Raw genomic sequence first — 26,336 nt, 5'->3', positions numbered from 1 at the left:
TGTGGATTCCATTAGAAGAGACAAGACCAGTTCACTATAAAGACATCCCATTATGGGGGAAATCACAGCAGGGGAATAGAAGCCATGGCACCAAGAGAAGGTGATCAGAAGCAAGCAAGGAAGCTCGGAGCATTCCTGTTGCTTTCCTCTTATGGAGGGGGTAGAGGAAGAAAAGTCTAGAAGAAAGGGCCCTTGTGCTTGGATGATAGACAAATTATAAAGTTGAGTCATATGGTTCTGATAGCTGGTAGGTGCATCTTCAACACTGTCCTCCCAAATCCAGCACACATTTAACTGAGAAGTGAGACATCATAAGTAAACACAGGAGGTCAGCAGTAGTGGTGTACATCATGAGAGTGTTTCTCTTCATCCTAATTCTGCAAAGGGTCCAAAGCGATGAGTTGTATCCATGGTCATTTTACATTGCATGACCAGGGCAGTCTGTTATATAATAATTTCATTTTGCAATTCTGTAGGCAGGGCCACCCTCTAGGCCTATCCCTAGAGATTATAAAACCAGTTCAGTGTTCTTTCACCCACAATATAAGCCCGCACATCTAAGACTCCCCCCCCCCCCCATACCTAACCTTTCCTTCTGTATCAGGGCTTCATCATTAGGAATGTGTGTTACATCTGTACAGAAGCTTATGCAACATTGCTCATAAATTAAAGGGCCTATGCATTTCAGGGATCCTTATCAAGATAAAATATTAATATATGGTCATTAAGTATTTTGTATTGTATTTGTATTGTAATCAAGTGTAGTGAAGCAAAAGGCATGAAGACAAATAAAATGACTGTAAAGGCACCAACGTGTTGGGCTGTGTATTATCTCTGCAGTAAGTCACCAAACTAATGAGCCTTGTACTTTAGAAAATGAATTGATAACTGAAGCCAGGAGGTAAATTACAAACACGGGTTGAGCATCTACCTAACAATTTGTGCAGCAAGGTTCACAGGCTAGAAATAATAAGCAATGCTGTTGTTCTAACTAACAAGCTCCAGTTCCCCTTCCCTACCCCCTACCCCCTTCCAACATCAAGCAAAATTCTGGCTGAACTAAAATTACAGTAAATCGGGTTACCTGATAGAGGTTAAAATAACCCAAGATGGGAAATTATGGCTGATCTAATACAACCACCCATGCCCTTTTAGGCACTGGATTTTGCAGACTTTGTCCCATGATAAATTGTTTTCCTCCACAGGAATATGTCCACACTACATTCAAGTAGGTTACTGAGAAGAGAAGGTAAACAAAAGTTACCTATTAAAACATTCATTACATTTTATAATTTGTTGAGACTATATAGTGACATGTTCTTTAAGAAGACTGCGACATTGGATTTATATCCCGCCCAATACTCTGAGTCTCAGAGTGCTTCGCAATCTCCTTTATCTTCCTCCCCGACAACAGACACCCTGTGAGGTGGGTGGGGCTGAGAGAGCTCTTACAGCAGCTGCACTTTCAAGGACAACTCTTGTGAATGCTATGGCTGACCCAAGGCCATTCCAGCAGCTGCAAGTGGAGGAGTGGGGAATCAAACCCAGTTCTCCCAGATAAGAGTACACACTTAACCACTGCGCCAAACTGGCTGTTTCTGATGTGTACCCTATGAACATTACAAACATTCTTTGTTTGCAAATATAAAGTGGTGACATCACCACTTTACTGCTTCACAAACAGGAAGGTGGATAATTACATTATTAATCATTAGGGTTTGTAGAATCTTTCGGGCTCAAGTGCCGTGTTCTACTGGAGAAAGTTTTCCTTCCAGACGTTTCATTCTCAGCTGTGGAGAACATCCTCAGTGGCGTTGCAGCCGGAGCAGGCGCTCTGACCTTCTTGGCTGCGGTGCATTGAGTGGGGCCAGGGCTGCTGGAGAGCTGCTATTTCTAGGCTGGAGGGGGTGTGGTGAAAGGGCAATTGGCTTGTGGATGGGCCCATTGTTTGGTGGGGCTTCCTGGAAGGGTAGTGATAAGGAAACTGGCTGTTGAATGTGACCATTGTTCTGTGTTAATTGCTGGGAGGGTTGGAAGGGGTGTGAAAAAAAGGAAGATGGTTGTTGACTGTGCTGATTGTTCTGTGGAATGTACTGGTTATTCTGTGAATTTCTGCAATTTATAGTCTGTAGGGTGTTTTGCAGAGCTGGATACCAAGATTGGTGGATGATAAAATGTTAGACATTCTTCATCTAGGTCAAAGATCCACATGTCAGGAGAATTCATAAGTTAAAACACTTTCTTTATTACAGCTGCTGCTCAGTCTCCACTGTAGATACATATTTTGTTAAAGTGATACCTGCCCCCCAAAAAGAACACCCAATTTTCAGTATTTCAAAATAATCTACCATCGTCCAAAAGCAATGGATATCATTAAATCCAAACAACTCTCAACAGCAGGTTCATAACAAAAGAAATCTAAACACCAAGGAAACAGATGCCGAATATGGCCAGGTTCAGTGCATCAAAATACATCTGCATCCTCAACTACACATCACTGATTTTCAGATTACTCATATTAAAATATGCTTAGAATTGCAAGTTATAGCCATTATCTTTAGTTAATTTCTTCCATTAACTAGAAAGCAATATTCTAGCTTGGGAAAAATAGTTCTAGCAATGCTTAAAATATAATACACTTTTACAAGCAGCTAGAATTCAGTCTAAAAATAGAAAACTGATATCATTTAACTTTCAAGTACAATTAGACTAGCCTCCTTTTCCTATTGAGGAAGTCCTTTTGTTGCTTCTGCAGTTTTGAAGTTAATATGATTGCAGTTAAAATATGCTGAGCAATTAAAATATATGATGTTTCAATATGCACTAAAATTAATTTATAAATCAGCCAGTTATTTCAGAAAGGCATGTTACTGCAAAGTTATCATTATCGTATCCTCAAATGCTGCTTCCTAGAAGACACACCAGTTTTAACATAGGATCCTTCTAAAGTCTAGGAAACAATGTAGCAATTATATCAAAAACAAAGGCAAGGACTGCTAGGACACATGAAATAATTAAATGCAATGTTGTGACTAGCTGTTCTAAAAACGGGCCTGCAGTGATATAGGAAGCTTATTGCACTGTACAAAACACCAAAGATTTACTGGTATTGGGTCTGAAAGCACCAAATTCTCAGTCCACCTTAATTTTCTACTCTCCATCAGCAAGTGGTGGCCTCTCAGCCTGCTGAGCAACTGCCATATGGCCTAATGATCCTCCTGCTGTAGTTGCCTATGGATGCCTGTGCTAGGAGAGAGGGGAAACTGACAGCTAACCCCTGTGGAATTGCTCTGGGGTTTTCTGCAGCTTTTCTTACCAGAAGGTTGCATTGATTGGACTGCCCTGGGATACTAATGAAGCTTAGGCCATAGTTCTCGATGCTCCAACTGAAGGAAATGTTCTCATCCCATGTTAGGAGGACACATGTTTCCTGAGGGGTATCTTGCATGCAAGCAGCACCAAAGTGACTCACTGGCCAATCTGGTTGGAGAATAGAGTTTTTTTTTGTTTTAATGCATATAGAACACTGCTATATTATAGTGTGAAGCCTCAGCATACAAAAGATTCCCCCCAGCAAGATATCTGGGGGAAACCTCTCCAGATAGGAGAAATAAAAGTGCATAATACTTGTTCCAACAATATTTCCAAAAGTGCTTCTAGCATGCTGCTATCTTTTTTTTACACACACACACATACTGTAAAAAAGTGCTTTTACTACAAACCTGAAAATATTTGTGCTGTTTATTAGCTTTTCCCCTTTTTTATTCAGTCTGCTCACGTATGTAGCACTGAAGCAGCCATTCTCTTCAGACACTTTTCAGTTGGTTACTTTGTGCTTTAGGGAAGCTGTCTGAATAATAAACTACTAGTTTTTCACAACCTTTTTTTTCTTAAATACTGTCAAGTTTCCCTCTCTCTTTATGGGTATTCATTTTTTTTTCTAGAGAAGGCCAAGATGGTTTCAGAGGCTGACAGACACTACTGTTTTGTTTAACAAGCTCTTGAGTTGCAGAATGTAAAGCATTACAGCTTCATTAGAATATGGGATGAAAAGCTCATTTGTGAAGAGGCAAGCCAAGCCAAAATGGAACCAGAGAGAAACAGTCTATTATTCCAACAATGTGACATCTCACATCCAAGATGTCTTTTCTGCAACCAGCTCTCAGGCAAGGGCTGTTCTGAAAGGAAAAGCTATTACCATTTCATTCCTCAGAGTAATAATGCATCTGTGATCTGGCTATTGCTTTGTATGCATTATAGGCGTACATGTTTAGGACTTTAGATAGAACAGAATGCCATGCAGGTGATGGCTGGATTCCTTTGTGTGCTTTACTTTGCAGACTCTTGTCTCAAATCTGGAGCATTATGATTCAGCAGATGTCATCCACAAGTTTCACCCCATTAATCCCACGATAGGTTACTCTGCTGGGCCGCACCAACACTCCATAATTTGGTTTGCAAGTGAAATACCGCTTCTCCCCCACTGAGCCGTCGTTCTTGCCCTTGGCACTCCTCAGTTCCAGACCAAGCCATACCCCAGGAGCAAAGTCGGTAGGACCAATGTAGCGAATTATGCCCATCTCACTGGAACTGGTTAGGAGGACCTGGGAACCCTCATGCAGCTTCACAGGACTCTCGGTACTCATTGCTGTGGTGTTGCTCCAACTGCGCCGTAGGGCAGAGTTTTTTGACCTAAGGAGAGAAAAGAAGGCAACAGCCAACTGAGTTTTCTTTCTGGAAAAACAGCCAGACAATGCACATGCACACACAATAAATGTGTCTCATTGTTCAAAAGAGAAAGACTAAACAGAGTGCTTTTGTTCTTGTGTTAGCAGCAAAGTATGCACTCATTTACTTCATAAGACCACATAACACCTTCACTGTTAATTCCAAGAGGACAGCCTTCTGTGCTGGTTAGAAAAAGAAACAGTGAACAACTTGGGAAGAAGGAAAGAAATTAGGTTTTTACTGCATGACTGTGGCAGACCCTACTATCCAATTGCTTCAAGACAGCGACATGCAAGAAGGCCAGAGCTACATGCTTGGAATTAAAATGGCTCCCTAACCACTGAAACATAATGTTTTATCTGAGCACAGAGTCTGCCATCAAACCCCCTACAGAAGAGGTGTCCAACGGTAGCTCTCCAGACTTTTTTGCTACAATTCCCATCAGCCCCAGCCAGCATGGCCAATGGCTTGGGCTGATGGGAGTTGTTGGCAAAAAACATCTGGAGAGCTACCGTTGGCCACCCCTGCCCTATAGCCTTTTCTTAAAGTAAGACCCTCATTTAAAATAGCAGGAAGGAGAAGGAGGAGGAGGAAAAAAAGAAGATGATGACTGCAGATTTATAACCTGCCCTTCTCTCTAAATCAGAGTTTCAGAGCAGCTTACAATCTCCTTTATCTCCTTCCTTCACAACAGACACCCTGTGAGGTGGGTGGGGCTGAGAGGGCTCTCACAGCAGCTGCCCTTTCAAGGACAGCTCCTGAGATAGCTATGGCTAACCCAAGGCCATTCCAGCAGCTGCAAGTGAAGGAGTGGGGAATCAAACCCAGTTCTCCCAGATAAGTCTGCGCACTTAACCACTACACCAAACTGGTTCTCAGTTTAGGGAAGAGGGAGGATGTGTTGCTTTCAGAGTCATCCATTTGGATCATCCATATCTTGAGCTGGTAACATGGAATAGTTTTCTGAAATGGCCCGGTCATATTTCTTCACTGTTTTTATGTTAGTGCATTTTAGGCATTTTTATCACAGCTTTATATACTAAATGGCTACACAAGGCAGTTCTCAAGAGGATATGTTACAATAAAAGCAATGCATAAAAGCACAACAGTAACACAAGTCAAAAATGTATTTAACAATTCACAAACCAGTTTCTTCTGATTGTCATCTACCACCATTATAGGATTATATAGGAAGTCCAAATGCCTTTTTTGCATGATTTCTCATAACCATTTTGGATGAAGCAGTAGACAACTGCACCTTTAAGACCAACTAAGTTTTATTCAGAGGTACATACTTTTATCAAAATGGCCTCCTAAATGCTCAAACACATTCCTCAAGAGAAAGGTGTTTCAGTTCTTCTAAGGTGCTTTTAATTCATCTACAGCTATATTACGTATTATGCCATTTTTAAAAAAAGAGTCACTTACTTGACAGAGGAATTTCTCCTATTTATCTCTTTTTGGGAAGATGCAGAAGTTGTACTGAAACTTCGTCGAAAACCTAAAGATAAAAAGTATGTGAAATTTCAGCATTTCTAAAATATGGCAAACTACTGCATGTGATTGCTGTTTCAGAATGAAAACACAGCACAGAAAACTTGAATCAATCGCCTTTCCTTCATTTATCCCATCTCCTATTTGTAGGACAATTGACAGCTCTCCATTTTAAAATTTTCCCATCAAAAGATATGGATATGGTAAAATACCCAGACCTGTTCATATATAAGCTTACTTAATTCATATTAGAGACCAAGGACTTCAAAAACCCGTAACTACTTGGATAAGCAGAAGTAACTTGATGCAGCAGTAAACTTCACCCAAACAATTATTTCTATGGAGCATTTCAGAGAAGTGGCTCTAGAAACCGGGAAACATCCAGTTCATCAGTGACAAATCAGGAAAAATTTGGCTCCATATAGGTTGCTTTTTAAACGTGTACACACACCCTATAACAAAGAAGAGGTTCCAAAATTTAAAACAAGCCAAACAAAGTTAAGAAAGGCCTTGCCTTTCAGCCTTCCTGTTTCACTTACTCACTCTCATCTCCCACATATACCAAATTAAAAATGTATGAATGGACCTGCCCCTCCAGTCTGGAGCCAGTCCATTGCTGCTGGAAGCATGAAAAGGCAGAACATAACAATTCCTTCTATTGGTAGCAAGAATGATGGGATTGTGTGAGAAAGTGTGCAGGAAGGCACCTCCAAAACCATCTCTCCCTTCAAGAAAGATAGGATGCCTAATGATTCCTAAACCATCCAATGGAAAGTTATCTAACTTCCTCTTAAAATTACCCAGCAAAAGAAAGAAAGATTTTGCGGAATTCTGAGCATCTGCATTGCGCTTTTCATGTGAGGACTGGGTATCCGTGAAATTACAGTTGCTGCAGGCTGCATAGATAATATTAAACAACATAATCAGACAAGTCAAGTTCTTACCAGGGAAAGAATTATTCATTTTACTTGATGAAACATCTGTCAGAGAATCTAATGAACCTGTTAACCTGCAAATGAAATTATGTATCAACACATCTCCTTTTTAAAAACCAGCCTACTTCTTCATTTCTGATATAGCCAAGCTGTTTCTGCCAGAAATTGATTACAGTGTCTACAAAAACCCACCAGTTCAGATTAACTAAAGAACAAGATGCCACCAAAACCTGATTCAATTAGCTCCAGTTTAAAACACATGTGATAGCAAATGAAGAGCTGGAGTAAATCAAGAATCCTCAGCAGGCCTCAGATTCAGCAGGAGCTCACAGGAGCACAGCTCCTGAACCTTTCAGAGGGTTCCCCCTCTTCCTCCCCACCTACATTGTCCATTGAACAGTAAGTGCAGCTGCATAACAATACCAGGATTAGGGAAGTGAGCAGCCAGCCAGCCACCAAGGGCTTTGCCATGCCCCCAGCAGCCCTCATTAATCCCTGGAGAAGCCCTATGCCACCCTTTCTCCGCTCCTTATGTGATTTTGGGTGGCGGGTGGCTTGCTGACCTTTTGACTGGGGGAGTGGCCCAGGAGAGTTCCAGGCAAGCAAGGCCTGCTTGGGCTGGCTGGATCTCTAGCCAGCCCAAGCAGGCCTCGCTCGCCCAGGCCTCTCCTTTCTTGTATCAGGTTGCTTTTGGCTGGGGGTGGGGGTGGCATATGCTAATGAGCCCCACCACCTATTTTCTACAAAACAACCCCTAATCCTCAGGACATTTCAGGTCAGCAATGGGTAACAGATGATGAGAATCACAAGACCTGCATTGGTCTTCCAGTTTTCACACACACACACACCCTCCCCCAGTCCCATTACATGAATGGGCAAGGAATCTGCATGTCCTGACTCCTGATGCTCCCCCAGCATCTAAGGCTCTGCAGGGTGCTCTCATGATTCCCTCATCAGTTCTCTGTTTATTCAATTTACTTCTTTCATTTATTAAACCCAAAGAATAAACCATGATTTAATCCTGGATTATGTGAAGGGGAGGCAGGCAAATCAGCTGAAGACCTCTGAACAGGGCTAATCTAACAGACAGCTCCACCAATGGGCAGAAGGTTAACTTCATGGAAATGTGGCTCTCCTTTCTGCATGTCCACCTATGACCTAACACAGCCTTTTGGTTTATTGGCATTCCTTCCCATCTTCCATCTCTTTAGTTGATTTATAATGTATCTGCAAAGATCATATTTCATTCATCTAGTATGTCACCTCTCTAAACCTCTCTACATCAGCTGCTTTAAATAGACTCATTCTAGGACCTTCATGACAATTCCCACCACTTCCTCCCTCTTCATACAGCTTTCTGCTTGTTTGAGTGGCACCCTCTCACTTTTCTTCAGCCTCCTTTGCTCTGTTCATTCCACTTCTATGCCTTCCACCCATTTGAACAGCTTACATATTTCTGTGAAGCCACCAATTTCTCTTTCTTTAACTCTCCCAAACTCCCACTCTCTTTGCAAACTCTCCAAGGCATCACCATTCACCCATGCTGTGCTGTCTACCACCAGCTACCATAATACCACTGCAACACAGAGGCTGCCTGAAATGGCCGCTCCAAGGCAGCAACTCTTGTGGAGTAGGCAGATTAGACTGAAAGACTGCAGCAAGTCTGGTCCATGTATTGACTCACTGCATGGATCAGTACCATGTTACATGGGCTCCCTCCATACACCAGCAAGCAGCCCCAAAATTTTATGCCTAAAGGGGAAAGGGACATGTTAGTTTCCACACAATTCTACAAAATGTCTAGTAAAAGAAGTGCATACTATTAGCTAACTATGTGGATTCCCAAACTCTCCTTAAAGAAACTTCTCACCAAGCATTGTTCCTGAGCATCAAAAAACACTGCTAGCCCTCCTCCCCCTTTTTACATTATCTAGACCTCTCAATGGCTAATCTTCTATGATGGGTAGCTGTGTTGGTTTATTCACGACTGTTCCTTTCACATAAAAATGGCAGCAGGAGCATTTTAACATGAAGACAGGTTATAGGTAAATTAAACAAAACCCTCTGCCTTCACATCCCTGTGATCCACCAACATAGATACTTTTATCCTCAGCCCAAGTTGACCTCTAGTATTGCAACAAGGCTAAAAGAAAAGTGTCTGAAGTGATGGGAAATGGTGGGAAAGTCAGTACATTCAATTCACCTCGCCTGAGTTCCTCTTTCAACATTCAGTAAAACATTTTTCCTCTTGATATGTGAATATGGCATAAACATGAACTAATATGGATGCCTTTCTTACATCTTGTTGAGCCCTTACTCCACTCACAAAGAATGAAAAGTTTTTAAGCTTTCATTGGTACCAAGGAAAGAGTTTTATAGAGATCAAGAAAAATCCAGGGATTGTCCAACATAATTAAAAATACATATATTCTTTATAGCAAGGCAGTGCTGAATACATTTGACTCTTATTGATGGACTCTACATGAGCACAAAAACTAATCATTTCTTTTTGCCAAGGTGGCTTCATAAGGAAGATTATCTAAACCAGAGATCCCCAACATAGTGCCCATGGGCACCAAGGTGCCAGCCTCCATCTTTGCTGTCATGCAGAAAGTATTTTTAAAAAGTGGGTAAGGCCAGATTGGGCACTTGACTAGCAGGGCTTCTAGTTGACTGGTAGATTAAAATGACATTATTACAGTGGCAGCTCCCACTACAGTTTGGTTTTACTGGCTTATTTTCTCTCACTCCTCTTCCCCAGTGTATTTTGTAAATTCCCCCACTCTCCCCTGCATTTGGACTTCCCATGTATGTGGTTCTACCTTATGCAGCAGCTATTTTGTGGTGGGTTCTGCCTCCTGTGGTAGCCATTTTGTGGTTGTTGTCCCCCACCCTATGTTGGAATGCCAAAGGTGCACACAGCCTCCACAATGTTGGGAACTCCTGATATAAACCTTGGCAGCTGAATTAGGTGGCACTCTCTGAGCTTCCCTTCTATAGGAAGCCAATACTGAATGAAATTAATCCAGGTGTGTAGGGCAACCCATTTTGGTCATGCTGTCATTAAACACCACACTCACTTCTGCACTCTGGATGGTGGCGCAAAGACCCCATATCTTGGGAGGCAGCTGAAGTATTGCACGCCTGCAACTGAACCATCGTTCTTGCCACGTGGCTTGTCCAGCTCTATTCCACACCAAACCCCTAGAACAGTCAAAGTTGGACATTCTAAGACACACAGATAGACAAAAAGCTTTTTAAAACAAAGCACAACTATTATTTGCAGCTATTGATTCGAACTCCAGAGAACATTTGCATTTGCTTGGAAATTAAATGCGCCATTAGCACAACAAATGTGAATTAAGAAATAAAATGCTTCTACTAGGCTGAGCCACTAAGATGTACAAGTGTTCTCTTAAATTGCTCCAATTTATAAAAATTGCAGTAAGCTTCATTCCAGTTCTTAGTTAAAACAGTGAAAAGGGGAAGAGTTTCTAGAATTCTGTCGATCAATGAAGATTAATCCTGATCACAGCCAGTAATAGGAAAATGAAGGAGAAACACATGGGTGCCCCTCATGAACTTTTAAACATTTTTGGGTAATTTTGTTTTCACCACATTCCCCCAGAAGAAAAGCCCTGAGGAGAACTCTAACAATTGCCATCTTCAGTCCTGTTCCAAAATGTCACAAGTGGTCAACAACTGAATGATTTTAGTTGTAAGCACACTAAAGCTTACATTCTGAATAAAACTTGGTTGGTCTTAAAGGTGAAACTTGACTCCTGCTTTGTTCAACTGAATGATTTGTTACTTTCATTCAATTGCCCTTTGAAATAATAATAATAATAATAAAATTTTATTTATACCCTGCCCTCCCCACCGAGGCAGGCTCAGGGTGGCTTACAGAGTGTGGCAAAAGCCATATTAAACAATAAAACAATTGTACATTTCTGTACCATTTAAAATTTACCATTAAATTTACATAATAAAAATCTAAAATCAATCTAAAATAATCTTATCTTATTGCTAACTCGGTTGTTGATGTTATTGATGGCATGATGTTCATTTCAGGTTTCATCTTGGAAGGCTAGCCGGAAGAGGGCGGTTTTGCATGCCCCACGGAATTGGCTAATGTCCCGTAGGGCCCGCACCTCTTCCGGCAGCTGGTTCCACCACTGGGGTGCTTTTACAAAGAAGGCCTGTTCTCTGGTTATTTTTAGTTTGGCCTCCTTTGGCCCAGGTACTTCCAGAAGATTTTGTGAGCTGGATCGCAGTGCTCTCTGGGGAACGTATGGAGAGAGGCGGTCCCTAAGGTAAACAGGTCCTCGGCCATATAGGGCTTTAAAGGTAATAACCAGCACCTTGTAACAACTCGGTAAATAACTGGCAGCCAATGCAGCTCCCGCAGCCCAGCCCGCACATGTTCCCACCGAGGTAGGCCCAATAGCAGTCTGGCTGCTGCATTCTGCACTAGCTGCAGCTTCCGGGTTTGGCACAGGGGCAGCCCCATGTAGAGGGCATTACAGTAGTCTAGCCTCGTGGTGACCGTTGCATGGATCACTGTTGCCAGGTCATTGCGCTCCAGGAAGGGAGCCAACTGCCTCGCCCGCCTAAGATGGAAAAAGGCGGATTTGGCAGTGGCTGCTATCTGGGCCTTTAAATACAAGGGACTTTAAGTGTGTAAATGGGATGAAACACTGCCAGACAATTCATCCCTAACTCCTCCCAACTATCAAGATAGACATCAGACAGCAACAAATTTAAATGGTACAATCTGTGACACACTTGCTAATTTTGAAGAAAGGAGAGAAATTCCATAGTGCCCTATTACCAATACTAAAGCTCTCCAATTCCATATGACTCAAAATTAAAATTCAAGACATTTGGAGCTCAAGGTACACTTTTAAGGGCAATGCTAATTACAAGCCAAAGCAGCCAGAACTCTATCATGTGGTTCAAAGGCTCGGCTGGGGAACAGCTCCTTTTTGCCTATCTTCAAAAGCAGCAAAGACAGCTTTTCTACCGGTGTATTAGCAACAATGCTTTATGCAGTAGAAATGCTATTTCTTGCTCTGTTTGAAAGCTGTCATCTAAAGTGAGATATTACCCTGGAAATGTTTTTGGCAAAGGAGCACATTTTTCCTTAGGTTAAAAAATGCACTAAGAGTTTTTTTTAGGATGAATTTTTTCTTCCTTGACTTTTACAGCAAAAGTACTGGACTTATGTGGAAGCACCATCAGGCTCTCCAAAAGAAACCCAACACCCAGCCCGTTATCTTAAGAGCCACAGAAAGAAAACCCTCTGACAAATGATAGTGTTAGAAGCATCATGACCTGCATTTCCTTCCCATTACAGTCTGGACCTCAATGAGCAACCAAGCCACCTCCTGAATAATAATAATAACAACAACAACAATAATAAATCCTGGGGATAGCAGGAGGGCAAAGAGGTAGAGAAGTGGCTGAAAGGAGGAAACATTACAGCATATCCTAAAGTCTCTTGATGCAGACTAAACATGCTCTGTGTTACAGCTGCATACAAATGTTGATGTTGAACACTTAGTTGACTGGAAGTTACCTTGGATACTGCAAGCAACTGTCAAAAACAGGAAGCACAGTTCATTTGTGCTTCTTGTTGTCCCTTAACTAATTATGTTTGACAGCACTCAGCTTCTTCCTTCCTGTGGTCTGTTCACATTGCCAGTGAACAGTAAAATGTGGGTATAGCAAAGTGAACCTGGAGCTGCAGCTGGAAGTGGTCAACCATTTACCCTGTTGGTTTTTCAAAATGGAGATATTTTACCTATCCAGCACTACAGATTCTAACAGGGATCACAGTTTAGTGATAGAGCACATACTTGGTATGCATAAGGTCCCAGGTTGAACCCCAATCATCTTCAATTTATTTATATAATTTGTACCCCACTTTCCTCCCCAGTGGAGACCCAAAGCAGCTTACATCATTCTCCTTCCCTCCATTCTAAAATGATCTACAGTAGTAAGCCTGGAAAGGCCTCTACTAAAACTCCAGACACTTTACCATCCACAAGATACTATCAGCAACACAGACCCATGGTTAGCAATTTCATATGTTAATAATAAATGGATATGGCCATTCATACATTCCTCCACCACAATATCTTCTGGATAATCTCAGGCCTCTTGTTAGCATATGAGCAAAAGACATGCAAAAAAAAATCACTTCCTGTTCATGCAAGCTGACTTTTTTGATTCCCTTTAATATGAACCAGTGAAATATGAGCTAGAAGCAGCAATAAACAATTCAATGTTTGATAGCATCAACTTTTAAAAATTATTAGTTCAAAGATCCATGGCAAAATGGAGTAAATTAGCAGGCCAGAATTTCAACATTGTCTGCTGCATCAGTGGCCTTATTGTTTCACAGGGAATTCATACCACTCTGACAAATTGGATTAGACAAAACATTTTATCAGCCACAAACATTGCTCTGCTCCTGCAATCAGTATGGCCAGTAATATATTTTAGGGATGTGTGTTTAGATATTTCCAGTCTGAATAAATATCCCCCCAAAAATCAGTACTTTCTGGATATATTCAGGCGTCCAGATGGTATTTGAAATTTTCTGATACACTGGTAAAAGGGTCCTGAAAAATTCCAGAATATTTGGGAGTAATTGGGGATAGCGGGGGCCAGTGCTTTAAGGCTCCCAGGAATGTTTTTCTTTAATTTTACTGTGTGTCTGTGTCAATGTCTTCTTGCCAGGGCTCAGTATCGGCATGCCAGGTTGGTTTGGCTTGGATTCAGTGCTTTGAAACTGGTTCAGCTGGTCTTGTAACATTGTGTTCTTTGCTCAATTTGGATTGTGTTGGATTCTCTGGTTCAAAATTGGAGATGAACTAAAACAAATGACAGGATTGCCCATTGGCAACAATGGGAAACAATGAAATGTCCATTGGATATAAGACGAGCCAGAAATGCCAACTGACTTGGATGGGCTCCACAAGACATTACAATATTGTTGGAAGAAAGATGCCCAGTAGGACAGTCACCTGGTGCAAACCTTGTTGTCCCATAGAATCTAACTATTCCAGTCCTCTGCCCTACTACCAGCACTTTGTCTCCAATCTGAATTTCTCCCTCTTCAAAAGGATTCCTTCTTGCAGATGGAAAGGTACTATTTCCTCCTGTTCAAATGAATAATGTGGACAAAGAGAGAGAATCTGAAAAACATCAAATGACTGAGACATGATTACTGCTTATTTGCATAAAGCTATGACAGTAAATGGTGCCTTAAGAGAATGGCACATAGTCTTTCAGATCACTAATGAAATGTGCATGTGTTCTCTTAGAAACTTCACAAAGTTAATATGCACCAATTATCTGGAATCAAGTATGTTAATTAGAGGCATTTGTATCCAAAAAGTTTTAGAACCCATGTTGAGAAAACCAGCACCTAAACTGTACCCGTTCATGATAGACATGAAACAGTAATCAAAACAAAGATAGTTATATGACTTGCACTTCATTTTGATGAACAGTTATTTCCTTATTTTGTCCCAAGCTTTGCTGCCATAATACAAAGGAGCAGTAATATATAAAGCATAATGGTGGGTACACTTTGATGCAGTTCAGGTCAGGCATTACCCCACCTTCATATTGCAAACAATAAAACTACTTCAGACTTTCACCTCAATTAATCTTCAGTTTAGACTCCCACTCCCATAGGATAGCCTCCATGTGCACATATAAATATCATTCAGAAAATAATAAAAATCATCTGTGCTTGGAGACTTCCCGGCATGTCTCTCTGTTCCCTCACCCCCTTTTGACCCCTGGAAAAAAAGAATAGGTTTTTATACCCTGCTTTTCTCAAGGACTAGAGCCCCGTGGTGCAGAGTGTTAAAGCTGCAGTACTGCAGTCCTAAGTTCTGCTCACGACCTGAGTCCGATCCTCGGTGGAAGCTGGGTTTTCAGGTAGCCAGCTCGAGGTTGACTCAGCATTCCATCCTTCAGTCAGTAAAATGAGTACCCAGCTTGCTGGGGGGGAAGTGTAGATGACTGGGGAAGGCAATGGCAAACCACCCCGCAAAAAGTCTGCTGTGAAAACGTTGTGAAAGCAACGTCACCCCAGAGTCGGAAACGACTGGTGCTTGCACAGAGGACGTTTCCTTTCCTTTCTCATGGAGTCTCAAAGCAACTTACGATCGCATTCCCTTCCTCCCCCCACAACAGGAACCTTGTGAAGTAGGTGGGGCTGAGAGAACTGTGAATGGCCCAAGATCACCCAGCAGGCTTCATGTGAGGAGTGGGGCTCAAACCCAGTTATCCAGATTGGAGTCCACTGCTCTTAACCACTACACCCAGGAAGGTAACTACTGGGGTTGCAGGGTCAGGGTGAAGGAACAGCCATCTGGGTCAGTGGGCTAAAGTGAGAAGGGACAAGGGGATGACACTAACCCCTTCCTTCAGACATGCTCTGAAGAATATAAGGAGTAATTTCACTCCCAGACCCTTCCTCATTCCACCCCCTCCACCTGCATTGCTGCTTCTCCACATGGGTCCCATGAGCCTGGAAACATTTCCAGTGGTTGAGGGGGGCTATAGGGACTGACAGGAATGGAGAAAACTCCATGTTTTGTACCCAAAGCAGTACAATACATTCTAGCTGTTCTAAAGTTGAAAAACTCCTCTGGAAACTTTGAGGAAAAGGCAAGGTTCTTGGTGATATTGCTGGTGCCAGACAATCAAAGCTATGTACAGACCAACTTCTGCTGCAAACCAGAAGAACTGGTTTCACTTGACCTCAGTCCTGGAGAGAGGACTTTAAGGTTAACCAAAATTGTGTGTTTCCACTACAGCCTCACTCCTGTTAGGAGTGCCATATGCCCACTGGGGGCAGGAGAACTCTTTCTGGAGGGCTATTTATGCTACTGCTCAGCTGGGCAGAAGGGAAAAATAGGGGCGGGATGTATACACATTTTGACATCACTTCCAGTGCAATGTCAGTTCGTTGCTAGCAACATTCTAATTAGTCAAAACCCTGTGCATAAACAAAGGTAACATTGTCAGTAAGGCCCTATTTTGGGAGATAATTCTTCTGCTAGCTACTGGCCCTTATGTTGCAGCCTTAACTCCTGTATCTAGGTACCTGTACATTTGTATACACTGTAAAGAAAAAGTGAAATGCAGGCTGCCTACTCTGATTGCAAGTATATGAAAGCAGTATATAAGTGAAAAATACATGGATCACTCAGAACTCCCTCTGATACTCTTCCCATATAGTGAATGAATTTAAAAAGGCAAAGCTGTCACATGGAGATATTAGAAAACCAAAGACATCCAATTGGGGCACTGCTCTCAATGATAGTACAAGCAAAGATACCCACAAGAGCTTGTAGGGAGATCTCATTTCTCCTCTCCCACTATTTTCTTTTTTTCTTCCCTGGTACCTCTCATTGTTTCCCCCTTTTCCTGCTTCCCTTTTACTTTCCTGTCCACCAGCCAACATTTGTTTGTTTGCCCCATTTTTTCAGCATTTCCTCCTTCCCTCCTCCAGCAGCCACCATATGGGAAAACAGCAGTACTGGTCACTGGGCCCAACTCCACCACGGGGAACCTGCCAGGTTTGGTTTGAGTGGGCTGAAGGTGATTGTTGCTGATTGATTAGGAGTGGCTGTGTTCCACACCTTCTTTGCATTATTAAGCTGTGCCTTGCCAGAGGCTGAGCACATTTCAGAGAGCTCAGAGAGAGCAGAGAAGAAGTGCTACAAGGGTGAGGTTTGGCTTTCTAAGCAGCTGGGGAAGTTGCTGAGAATTTCTGAGTTTGTGTGACTGCTGAATTTGTGGTTGCTGGGGAACTGCTGTTTGTTTGGTTTGAGTGGGCTGAAGGTGATTGTTGCTGATTGATTAGGAGTAGCTGTGTTCACCATCCTCTTTGCATTATTAAGCTGCGCCTTGCCAGAGGCTGAGCACATTTCAGAGAGCTCTGAGAGGGAGCAGAGAAGAAGTGCTACAAGGGTGCGGTTTGGCTTTCTAAGCAGCTGGGGAAGTTGCTGAGAATTTCTGAGTTTGTGTGACTCAGTTTGTTTGTATAAATAGGGAGTTGCCCCAAAAGACCAGCACAACCACGTTTAACTTTAAAAGGGGTAAATTCTCTGAGATGAGGAGGCATGTGAAGAGGAAACTGAAAGGAAAATACAATCAAAACCCTTGGGGAAGCTTGGAGGCTATTTAAAGCTACAATCCTAGAAGTTAGGAAAGGCACAAACAGGTATAAGAAAAGGCCTGCATGGTTAACAAACAAAGTAATGGAAGCTGTAAAAGGTAAGAAGGACTCCTTTAAGCGATGGAAAGCTAGTCCAAGTGAGATTAATAATAGGGAACACAGGTTGTGGCAAATCAAATGCAAGACTGTGATCAGGCAGGCAAAACGGGACTATGAGGAGCATATTGCAAAAAACATAAAGTCCAACAATAAAAATTTCTTCAAATATATTAGAAGCTGGAAACCAGCCAGGGAGGCAGTGGGGCCCTTGGATGACCAAAGGATTACTGAAGGAGGATAGGGCAATGGCTGAGAAGCTGAATGCATTTTTTGCCTCTGTCTTCACTGTGGAAGACGAAAAGTGTTTGCCCGCTCCAGAACCACTAATTTTGGAAGGGATATTGAAAGACCTGAGTCAGATTGAGGTGACAAGAGAGAAGGTCCCAAAACTGATTGATGAATTAAAAACTAATAAGTCACCAGGTCCGGATGGCATACATCCAAGAGTTCTGAAAGAACTCAGAGTTGAACTTGTGGATCTCCTGACAAAAATATGTAATCTTTCATTGAAATCTGCTTCCGTTCCTGAGGACTGGAAGGTAGCAAACGTCACCCCCTTCTTTAAAAAGGGTTCCAGAGGAGATCTGGGAAATTACAGGCCAGTCAGTCTGACTTCAATACCAGGAAAGTTGGTAGAAACCATTATCAAGGACAGAATGAGTAGGCACATTGATGAACACAAGTTATTGAGGAAGACTCAGCATGGGTTCTATAAGGGAAGATCTTGCCTCACTAACCTGTTACAGTTCTTTGAGGGGGTGAACAAGCATGTGGACAAAGGGGACCCAATAGATGTTATTTACCTTGACTTCCAGAAAGCTTTTGATAAAGTTCCTCATCAAAGGCTCCTTAGAAAGCTCGAGAGTCATGGAGTAAAAGGACAGGTCCTCTTGTGGATCAAAAACTGGCTAATTAATAGGAAGCAGAGAGTGTGTATAAATTGGCAGCCTTCACAGTGGAAGACGGTAAGCAGTGGGGCGCTGCAGGGCTCAGTACTGGGTCCCATGCTCTTTAACTTGTTCATTAATGATCTGGAGTTGGGAGTAAGTTGTTCATTAATGATCTGGAGTTGGGAGTAAGCAGTGAAGTGGCCAAGTTTGCAGATGACACTAAATTGTTCAGGGTGGTGAGAACCAGAGAGGATTGTGAGGCACTCCAAAGGGATCTGCTGAGTCTGGGTGAATGGGCGTCAATGTGGCAGATGAGGTTCAATGTGGCCAAATGCAAAGTAATGCACTTTGGGGCCAAGAATCCCAGCTACAAATACAAGTTGATGGGGTGTGAACTGGCAGAGACTGACCAAGAGAGAAATCTTGGGGTCGTGGTAGATAACTCACTGAAAATGTCAAGATAGTGTGCGATTGCAATAAAAAGGCCAATGCCATGCTGGGAATTATTAGGAAGGGAATTGAAAACAATTCAGCCAGTATCATAATGCCCCTGTATAAATCGATGGTGTGGTCTCATTTGGAGTACTGTGTGCAATTCTGGTCACCACACCTCAAAAAGGGTATTATAGTATTGGAAAAAGTCCAGAAAAGGGCAACTAGAATGATTAAAGGGTTGGAACACTTTCCCTATGAAGAAAGGTTAAAACGCTTGGGGCTCTTTAGCTTGGAGAAACGTTACCTGAGGAGTGACATGATAGAGGTTTACAAGATTATGTATGGGATGGAGAAAGTAGAGAAAGAAATCCTTTTCTCCCTTTCTCACAATACAAGAACTCGTGGGCATTCAATGAAATTGCTGAGCAGTCAGGTTAAAATGGATAAAATACTTCTTCACCCAAAGGGTGATTAACATGTGGAATTCAGGAGGTGGTGGCGGCTACAAGCATAGCCAGCTTCAAGAGGAGATTGGATAAAAATATGGAGCAGAGGTCCATCAGTGGCTATTAGCCACAGTGTGTGTGTCTGTGTGTGTGTGTGTATTTTGGTCACTGTGTGATACAGAGTGTTGGACTGGATGGGCCATTGGCCTGATCCAACATGGCTTCTCTTATGTTCTTAAGAAACACCGTTGTTCAGCGAATAGAAAAGATGTGTAGAGACACAACTGAACAATTGCTGGAGGATGTTTTAGTTTGTGTTGCTTTCTCACTCCAACTGGATGAATCTACAAACATGAGAGACATAGCCCAGTTATTAGTCTTTATCCAGATGGTTTTTGAAGACTTCAGTGTTAAAGAAGAACTACTTGGAATGATTTCTTTAAAAGGGAGAACTAACGGTCAGGAAATATTCAGCTCTTTCCATTCTTTTGTGACAAAGTGTAATCTTCCATTGCATAAACTTGTTTCCATCACTACTGATGGAGCAAGAGCAACGACAGGTGAGGTTAACGGTTTCATAAGCCTCTGTAGACAGCATGACGACTTTCCAGATTTCCTTTCTTACCACTGCATCATTCACCAGCAAGTTTTGGCAAGCAAAAGACTCAATCAAAGACTGTCATGACATCACTTTCAAAATTGTAAATTCAGTTCATGAAAGATCACTTCAAAGAGGGCTTTTCAATCTTACTCTTGATGAAGGGGCAGCGGAAATCATTTTGCACACAGATGTAAGGTGGCTAAGTAGGCACAAATTTCTGCAAAGATTTTGTGATTTGCTGAATAAAATAAGAAGACTTTTGAAGGAGAGGGGAGATGCCAAAGCAGAGTTGTAAGATGAGGAGTGGTTATGTGATCTGGCATTTCTCGCTGACTTTACAGGCGAACTAAGTGATATGAACACTTAACTACAAGGTAAAAACAGATGCATTTGCGAGATGATGAGTACAGTTTCATTCTACAAGAGCAAATTTCAGCTAATGATGACTGACCTTGCTAACAACACTTTTGATCATTTTCCTAATATGCAGGACCATCTGGGGCAATATCCAAACTTTGTTTTTCAGAATGAGAAGTATGTGACAGTAATCTGCTCTGTTATCCAGGAATTCGAAAAAAGATTCTGTGACTTCCAAAGAACTGAAAAAGTTGTGGAGTACTTGTCATACCCATTCAAAGCAGATATGGACATTAAGGAAACTGCAGCTGCTATCAGTAAAAATTATTCATTGAACAAGGCATCTCTTGAAAACGAAACAATAACCCTTAAAATTACATTTTTCTCAAGACCCGTGTTGAGCAAGAATCGTTTTGGAAGCTAGTGCCTAGAGACAAATTTCCCAACTTGAGAAGATGCAGTGAAGCTGTACACTCCTGTTTCGGTTCAACATATTTGTCTGAATCTGCGTTTTCCTATCTGAAAATGACAGAGTACACAGCATTCCAACATGACAGATGAACATCTCCAGGATTCCCTGAGACTGGCCCTCACACAATATTCACCCAACTTCAAAAAGCTGGTGGATGAAATGCAGGCTCAGGCGTCTCACTAATTAGCAAGAGTGAAGTTTTAAAGATTGCGCAAGATCAGCCTGGATCAATACTTGACCTACATTTAACACAAATTACTCAATAAAAGTTAAAGAAAGTTATTAAGACACTTAAAGAAAGTTATAACAATAATCGTCCCTCTGTTTTGTTTTTGCTTATTTTGCTTACCAGTAAATGACAGAAGGTGCATTGTAAATGGGGGGGGGGGGGGCGGTGGAACCCAACTTTGGTGGGTTAAAATCTAATTTGAAACTTAATTTTCATGGTGGTAGATCACCAGCACTTTTGTCCGAAAAAATAGATCACGACCTGTTCCAAGTTGGACATGCTTGGCCTAGAAGATGGTAACTAAGAGGGCATTTGTTTCTTAAAGCTACAGGCACTGCTTCTGTTTAGGGAGGGGGGTTAAACCCCTGATGTATTTTTTTTGTTTTGTTTTTAGATCTGAGATTTCTCTGCAAACCTGGGACTTTTTCAAGTTTGTGGAAAGATCTGTCTCATGTGTTCATGGCTCTAGTTTCAAGATTTTCCACATATTTGGCAATGCTGAAAATTAGTTATATGGGTTGATAATGTTTTGGTCAGCCTCGCATAACCCTACAACCTCTGGGGGGGGGGGAACTCCTCTTGAAATTCTGTAAGTATCTTGCCTGAAGCTTTAACAATCACGTTCTGCACACCAAAACCTAGAGGTACTCTGAGCACTAAAGGCCAAATCACACCAGATGCTTTGACTAGATCATAACACATGCATTTTTGCTGCAAAAGGCTGACATAGCGGCTCTCCAACATGAATCAATGTCACAGTACTGTGGAAGAGACTTTAAAGCTTTTGTTGTTTCTATAACTGGAAATGCCGCCTTCCGCACAGCTGCCATAAGCCCCGGGGCAGGAGAAAGAGACATGATTGGTACTTGCTTGGGTTTTTTCTTCTCTCTCTCAGGATATAAATCAGTCAGGGAAAGCCACTTCTAATAGCGCATCAGGATAGGGGGTGTTAAACCCTTTGTTTTCAGCACAGCAGCTGAAAACCACATGGGATTGGGATGTGGCTGCTTTTTGCAGAAGCCAAAATACATGTTAAGGGAATCTTCAGTCATGTGTAGTTTGGTCTTAAAAGGCCTTCTTCCCCCTTTCATCCCCTGTTGCAATAGTATTTTTAAAACAATTAAAGGAATACATACTAATGCTGACTTTAGATGCAGTGGAATGGGCTTTAAAGTTTTCTTTTCTGCTATTACTTGTGGAATTCCATTTCTTGGGACAATTCTGTTTGCCTTCCAAAGAGGTAGTAGAAGATGAGGAACTGCTGGATCCAAGAGAAGCTGCTGACAAAATATAAGCTTGAGTTATTCAGATGCGAGGCACACAAGATGAAGAAAAGATACTTGCAAAACAGAAAGTGTCGTTATCCTTAAAAAATATATCCATTCACCCAAATGAAAGAAGCAGCCACCTGTACAAAGCTAACTCCCCATGATAGACTCCACTTAGTCTTTCAAGCCTAGTTTAATATTTTGTAATACCTATAACCAGTGGAACATAATTGTAAAAATAATGCATCTTTGAGCAATAAAAGACATCAGCCCTTTGCTTTGGGTAGTCAGTCTATTAAATCTTTATGAGAAACAGGGGGAAGTGACATTTTGTGGGTGAATTATGAAGTGTGTGGATTAGTGCCTACTGCATGCCATTACCGACCATATTAATATTAAAATCTCGTCTATAAAATAAGATTGGGAAGTAAATCACTTTCATTTCAATTTGTGAAATCTTGATGTTCAAGTTGCCAGTAAGATTTATCTCTAGCTTCTTCTCTGTATAGTTTCTTCTTTTGGCCCGTTTTATCAAGTAACAAATAGTATAGTTGCTTCCACACCAGGTGTTTGATCCAGCTTAAATGTGAGTAAAGAGTATGATTTTTTTCCCCTCCCACACTTCCATCATGGTGCTTTTATGCATCTTATGGTTTTCCTCAACTTTTCAGCAAACTTTCCTGCTTTATTACAATATTTTGAAAAAACTGCACCAAAGCCAGGGTGGCTGAAATGTGAATGTGAAAGTCCATACCTTTCCTGGTCCTGCTCATGCTGACATCTCTTCCTCTGTGCAAGAGCTCTGCACTGGCTATCCCACTCCACCAGTCTTTTTTCTTTTAAATGGTAACTGACAAATTGCTAGGGCATTATAATTCCATGGTGATTTGTTAATTGCAGGTTTAAACCACAAAAAACCCCTCTGATTGCATGAAGGGAAAGAGCTGACATGAGGGACTGGGCCAGGGAAAATATGGAACAATCCCCTACATGGAAACCCCTTTGCCATTATGCTGACCTCACTGTCTCAGCAACAACAAAAACACTTTTGAGAATCATCACCATGTGAAAGACATCTGTGTGGCAAGATTCTGACCCATACTGAATCTCACATTTTCATTCCCCAAGTGGAGGACAATACTAATTTATCTGCTGTTAAATATGAATTATGTAATGGCAGCACACACAAAGCACAATGACTAAACATGTGTTTCATGCAAGTTCATGCCACAAAGAGCAGCACACAGATATACTCAGAAGTAAATCCCACTTTGCTCAGTGTGGCTTACTTCCAGCAAGTGTGCAAAGGATTATATCCTCAACCTCTGAACAATGCCTTGAGCAATACAAAAATCACTAATCTTTTCAATGTTTAAGCCTTACTGGTGATTAAAGGCCACTGACACTTGTTTCAGTGTAGTCAGAGAGAGTCAATAAACACAACTGTCTGAGTGCCTGGAAAGTACCCCCAGATAAGTATAATGTCTACTAGCCATGGTGATTGAGGGGAACCTTCACATTTAGAGGCAGACAACCTCTGAATCCCAGAGCCAGGAGGCAACATCAGGGGAAGGCCTCAGCCTCTAAGCCCTGTTGTTGGCCATTCAGAGGAACTGATTGGCCACTGTGTGAGACAGGATGCTGGACTAGATGGACTATTAGTCTGATCCAGCAGGGCTCTTCTTCTGTTTTTAATTATTGTTATTGACTCACTTCTTAAATATTCAGTAAATGTCAGTAAGCTATGAAACAAAACTGGGCTTTATGGATTCAGAACATAGGCTCAAAGTTTCGGCAGTCTAATTCTATAACTGTTTTGAAAGAGTTTTTTGTGGCATGTCTCTTGCTCACGCCAAGGACAGCAGCTCATAACTTCTCAAGAGTGTATTACCGAGATGCAAAGCAGTAATGGAACAAAAAACAAAAATTCCTGAACTAGAGAAAAGGCATATGAAATATGGAGGGGGGGCAGGAAACCTTAATAAAGCTTTCAATAGAGAGAAACAAGTTAGAATTGATTGAAACTTCGGATATACAAAAAAAGTTGTTATATCGGAAACAGAAATTCGTCACTAAAACTACAAAATCATTTAGGCCATTTTCCCACTGACCTTACTCCGGAGCGACGTCCCTCTTCACCGCTCAGCGTCTGCGTGGATTTCACACCAACTGCTCCGCAAAACCCGGAAAAGCCGCAAAGTCCCGTGGCTTTTGCGTCGCAAATGTAAACTGGTTTTTGGCGGTTTACATTTGTGACGCAAAAGCCGCGGGACTTTGCGGCTCTTCCGGGTTCTGCGGAGCAGTTGGTGCGAAATCCGCGCAGACACTGCGCGGAGAAGAGGGACGTCGCTCCGGGATAAGCCCTGTGCGAAAACGCCCTTAGACTATTGAAATTCAGACTTCAATAAAGATGTGTAAACTCGCTGATTCACTCCATACGTTCACCCCAAGGCACTATATATATTACACCACAGGAAATTTCTAAAGTCTTTCAGGAGTACTACTCCTCATATAAATCATCCATAGAAAGAGACTTGGACTTTAAGGAGTATTTAAGGAATGCTAAATTTGACAGGAAACTGTCTAAAGGCGATGCTGAGTTTATGGACAGGCCTATTTCGGAATCGGAAATCTTAGAGGCATTATCTTCAATCAAAAACAATAAAAACAATAAAGCAATGGGAAAAGATGGATTCCCCATTGAGTTCTACAAAAAATTTAGATCTAGTTTTTTAAGTCTTCTCACAAAAACTTGTAATTTGGCAATGGAACAAGGCGTCCTTCCTGACTCGTGGAAAGACTCTAAAATGATTGTATTATATAAAGAAGGTAAGGACAAACAAAATCCTAAATCATATAGACTGATTTCAATTCTGAATCATGATTTTAAAATATTTTCAACAGTTTTGGCCCGTAGATTAAACAAAATTATTAGCTCTTATGTTCATATGGATCAGGCAGGATTTATACCTGACAATATTAGGAGGACCCTTAATTTAATTCATTATGGCAAAACATCTCAAGTAACATCTTTAATTCTTTCTCTAGATGCTGAGAAAGTGTTTCACATGTTAGAAATCAATTATCTTAAAGCTATCAAAGATTTCAGGTTTTCACAGCTGGTAACATCATTAGGGTTTGTAGAATCTTTCGGGAGTCTATGCACAATGCACAGCAGCCAAGAAGGTCTGAGCGCCTGCTCCGGCTGCAACGCCACTGAGGATGTTCTCCGCAGCTGAGAACGAAACGTCTGGAAGGAAAACTTTCTCCAGTAGAACACGGCACTTGATCCCAAAAGATTCTACAAACCCTAACTATCAAAGTTATTTGAATCAAATTATAAACAACTTTTTATGACAACAAAAAACAATCTAACAATAATCGTCTAAACTTCAGCTCAATCTTTTGGAAAAAATCGATTTGCTAAAAACTTTTGTTTTACTGAAATTTATTTTTTTATTTCAAAACCCTTCCTATACCAATTCTGTGATATGAAGGCTTGGCAAAAATGTTTGTCATTATTTTTATAGCATAATAAAAAACCAAGGATCTCCTTTCATGTACTTTCCAAGCCAATAGCAGGGGGTGGGTTGGGTGCACCAATTTTAGACAAATATTATGCGGCAGCCCAACTTGGTAATGTTTTGTTATATGCCAGAAAGGATTGCCAGCTATCTTGGGTTCAAATTGAATCAGCGAGCATTTTTCCTGTCCATCTTAATGAATTCTTATGGAACACTGGGACAGATAGGAAAAAAGTCTTACTGACTAATCCATTTTTACTTTTTACTCTGGAGATTTGGGATAAGTACAGATCCTTTGCTGTTCAACCCTCTACACCAATAATGGCCTTTTTAGGTCAACCCTGGTTTCCTCCAGGAATCCCCACAGGAAATTTTAGAATTCTTAGGATTTCAGACATAAATTCAAAAGGGCAATTGTGTGTCCGCAGCCAACTGGAATCTAAATTTAAAATTAATATCCCATGGTATGAATATCATCAACTACATGACATACTAAATAAAGTGCTCCCGGTTATGCAGACAATAAATCAACTGAATGCATTTGAAAAATTAATACATAAAGAGAACACAAATATGAGAGGTGTAATTTCAAAATTATATTTTTTATTAAACCAGAAAAATTGGTCACATCCTATGTCACAACAAAATTCA

General features: G+C 41.4%; 1 protein-coding gene across 6 annotated transcripts in view; it reads right to left on the bottom strand.

The window, feature by feature from the left end:
• Positions 1-2,225: 2,225 nt before the first annotated feature.
• The window catches only part of CLIP4 (CAP-Gly domain containing linker protein family member 4), a 65,719-nt gene continuing 41,608 nt past the window's right edge, over positions 2,226-26,336 (bottom strand). For 3 of the 6 annotated variants that reach the window (XM_060245334.1, XM_060245370.1, XM_060245352.1), the window contains 6 exons: positions 22,030-22,173; positions 14,189-14,323; positions 10,238-10,361; positions 7,167-7,231; positions 6,157-6,229; positions 2,226-4,692 (listed from right to left, as the gene is read on the bottom strand). In XM_060245334.1, coding sequence (XP_060101317.1) covers positions 4,371-4,692; positions 6,157-6,229; positions 7,167-7,231; positions 10,238-10,361; positions 14,189-14,323; positions 22,030-22,173 — 863 coding nt within the window. In that variant the 3' untranslated portion in view covers positions 2,226-4,370. The remainder of the gene's footprint in view (positions 4,693-6,156; positions 6,230-7,166; positions 7,232-10,237; positions 10,362-14,188; positions 14,324-22,029; positions 22,174-26,336) is intronic. The other 3 variants (XM_060245380.1, XM_060245344.1, XM_060245360.1) reach the window with 1 other exon arrangement.

This window comes from Heteronotia binoei, chromosome 1 (genome assembly GCF_032191835.1).
Source record: "Heteronotia binoei isolate CCM8104 ecotype False Entrance Well chromosome 1, APGP_CSIRO_Hbin_v1, whole genome shotgun sequence".
NCBI lineage: Eukaryota > Metazoa > Chordata > Lepidosauria > Squamata > Gekkonidae > Heteronotia > Heteronotia binoei.
Note: the sequence above shows the minus strand (reverse complement) of the source record. Positions and strands in the feature narration are given on the sequence as shown.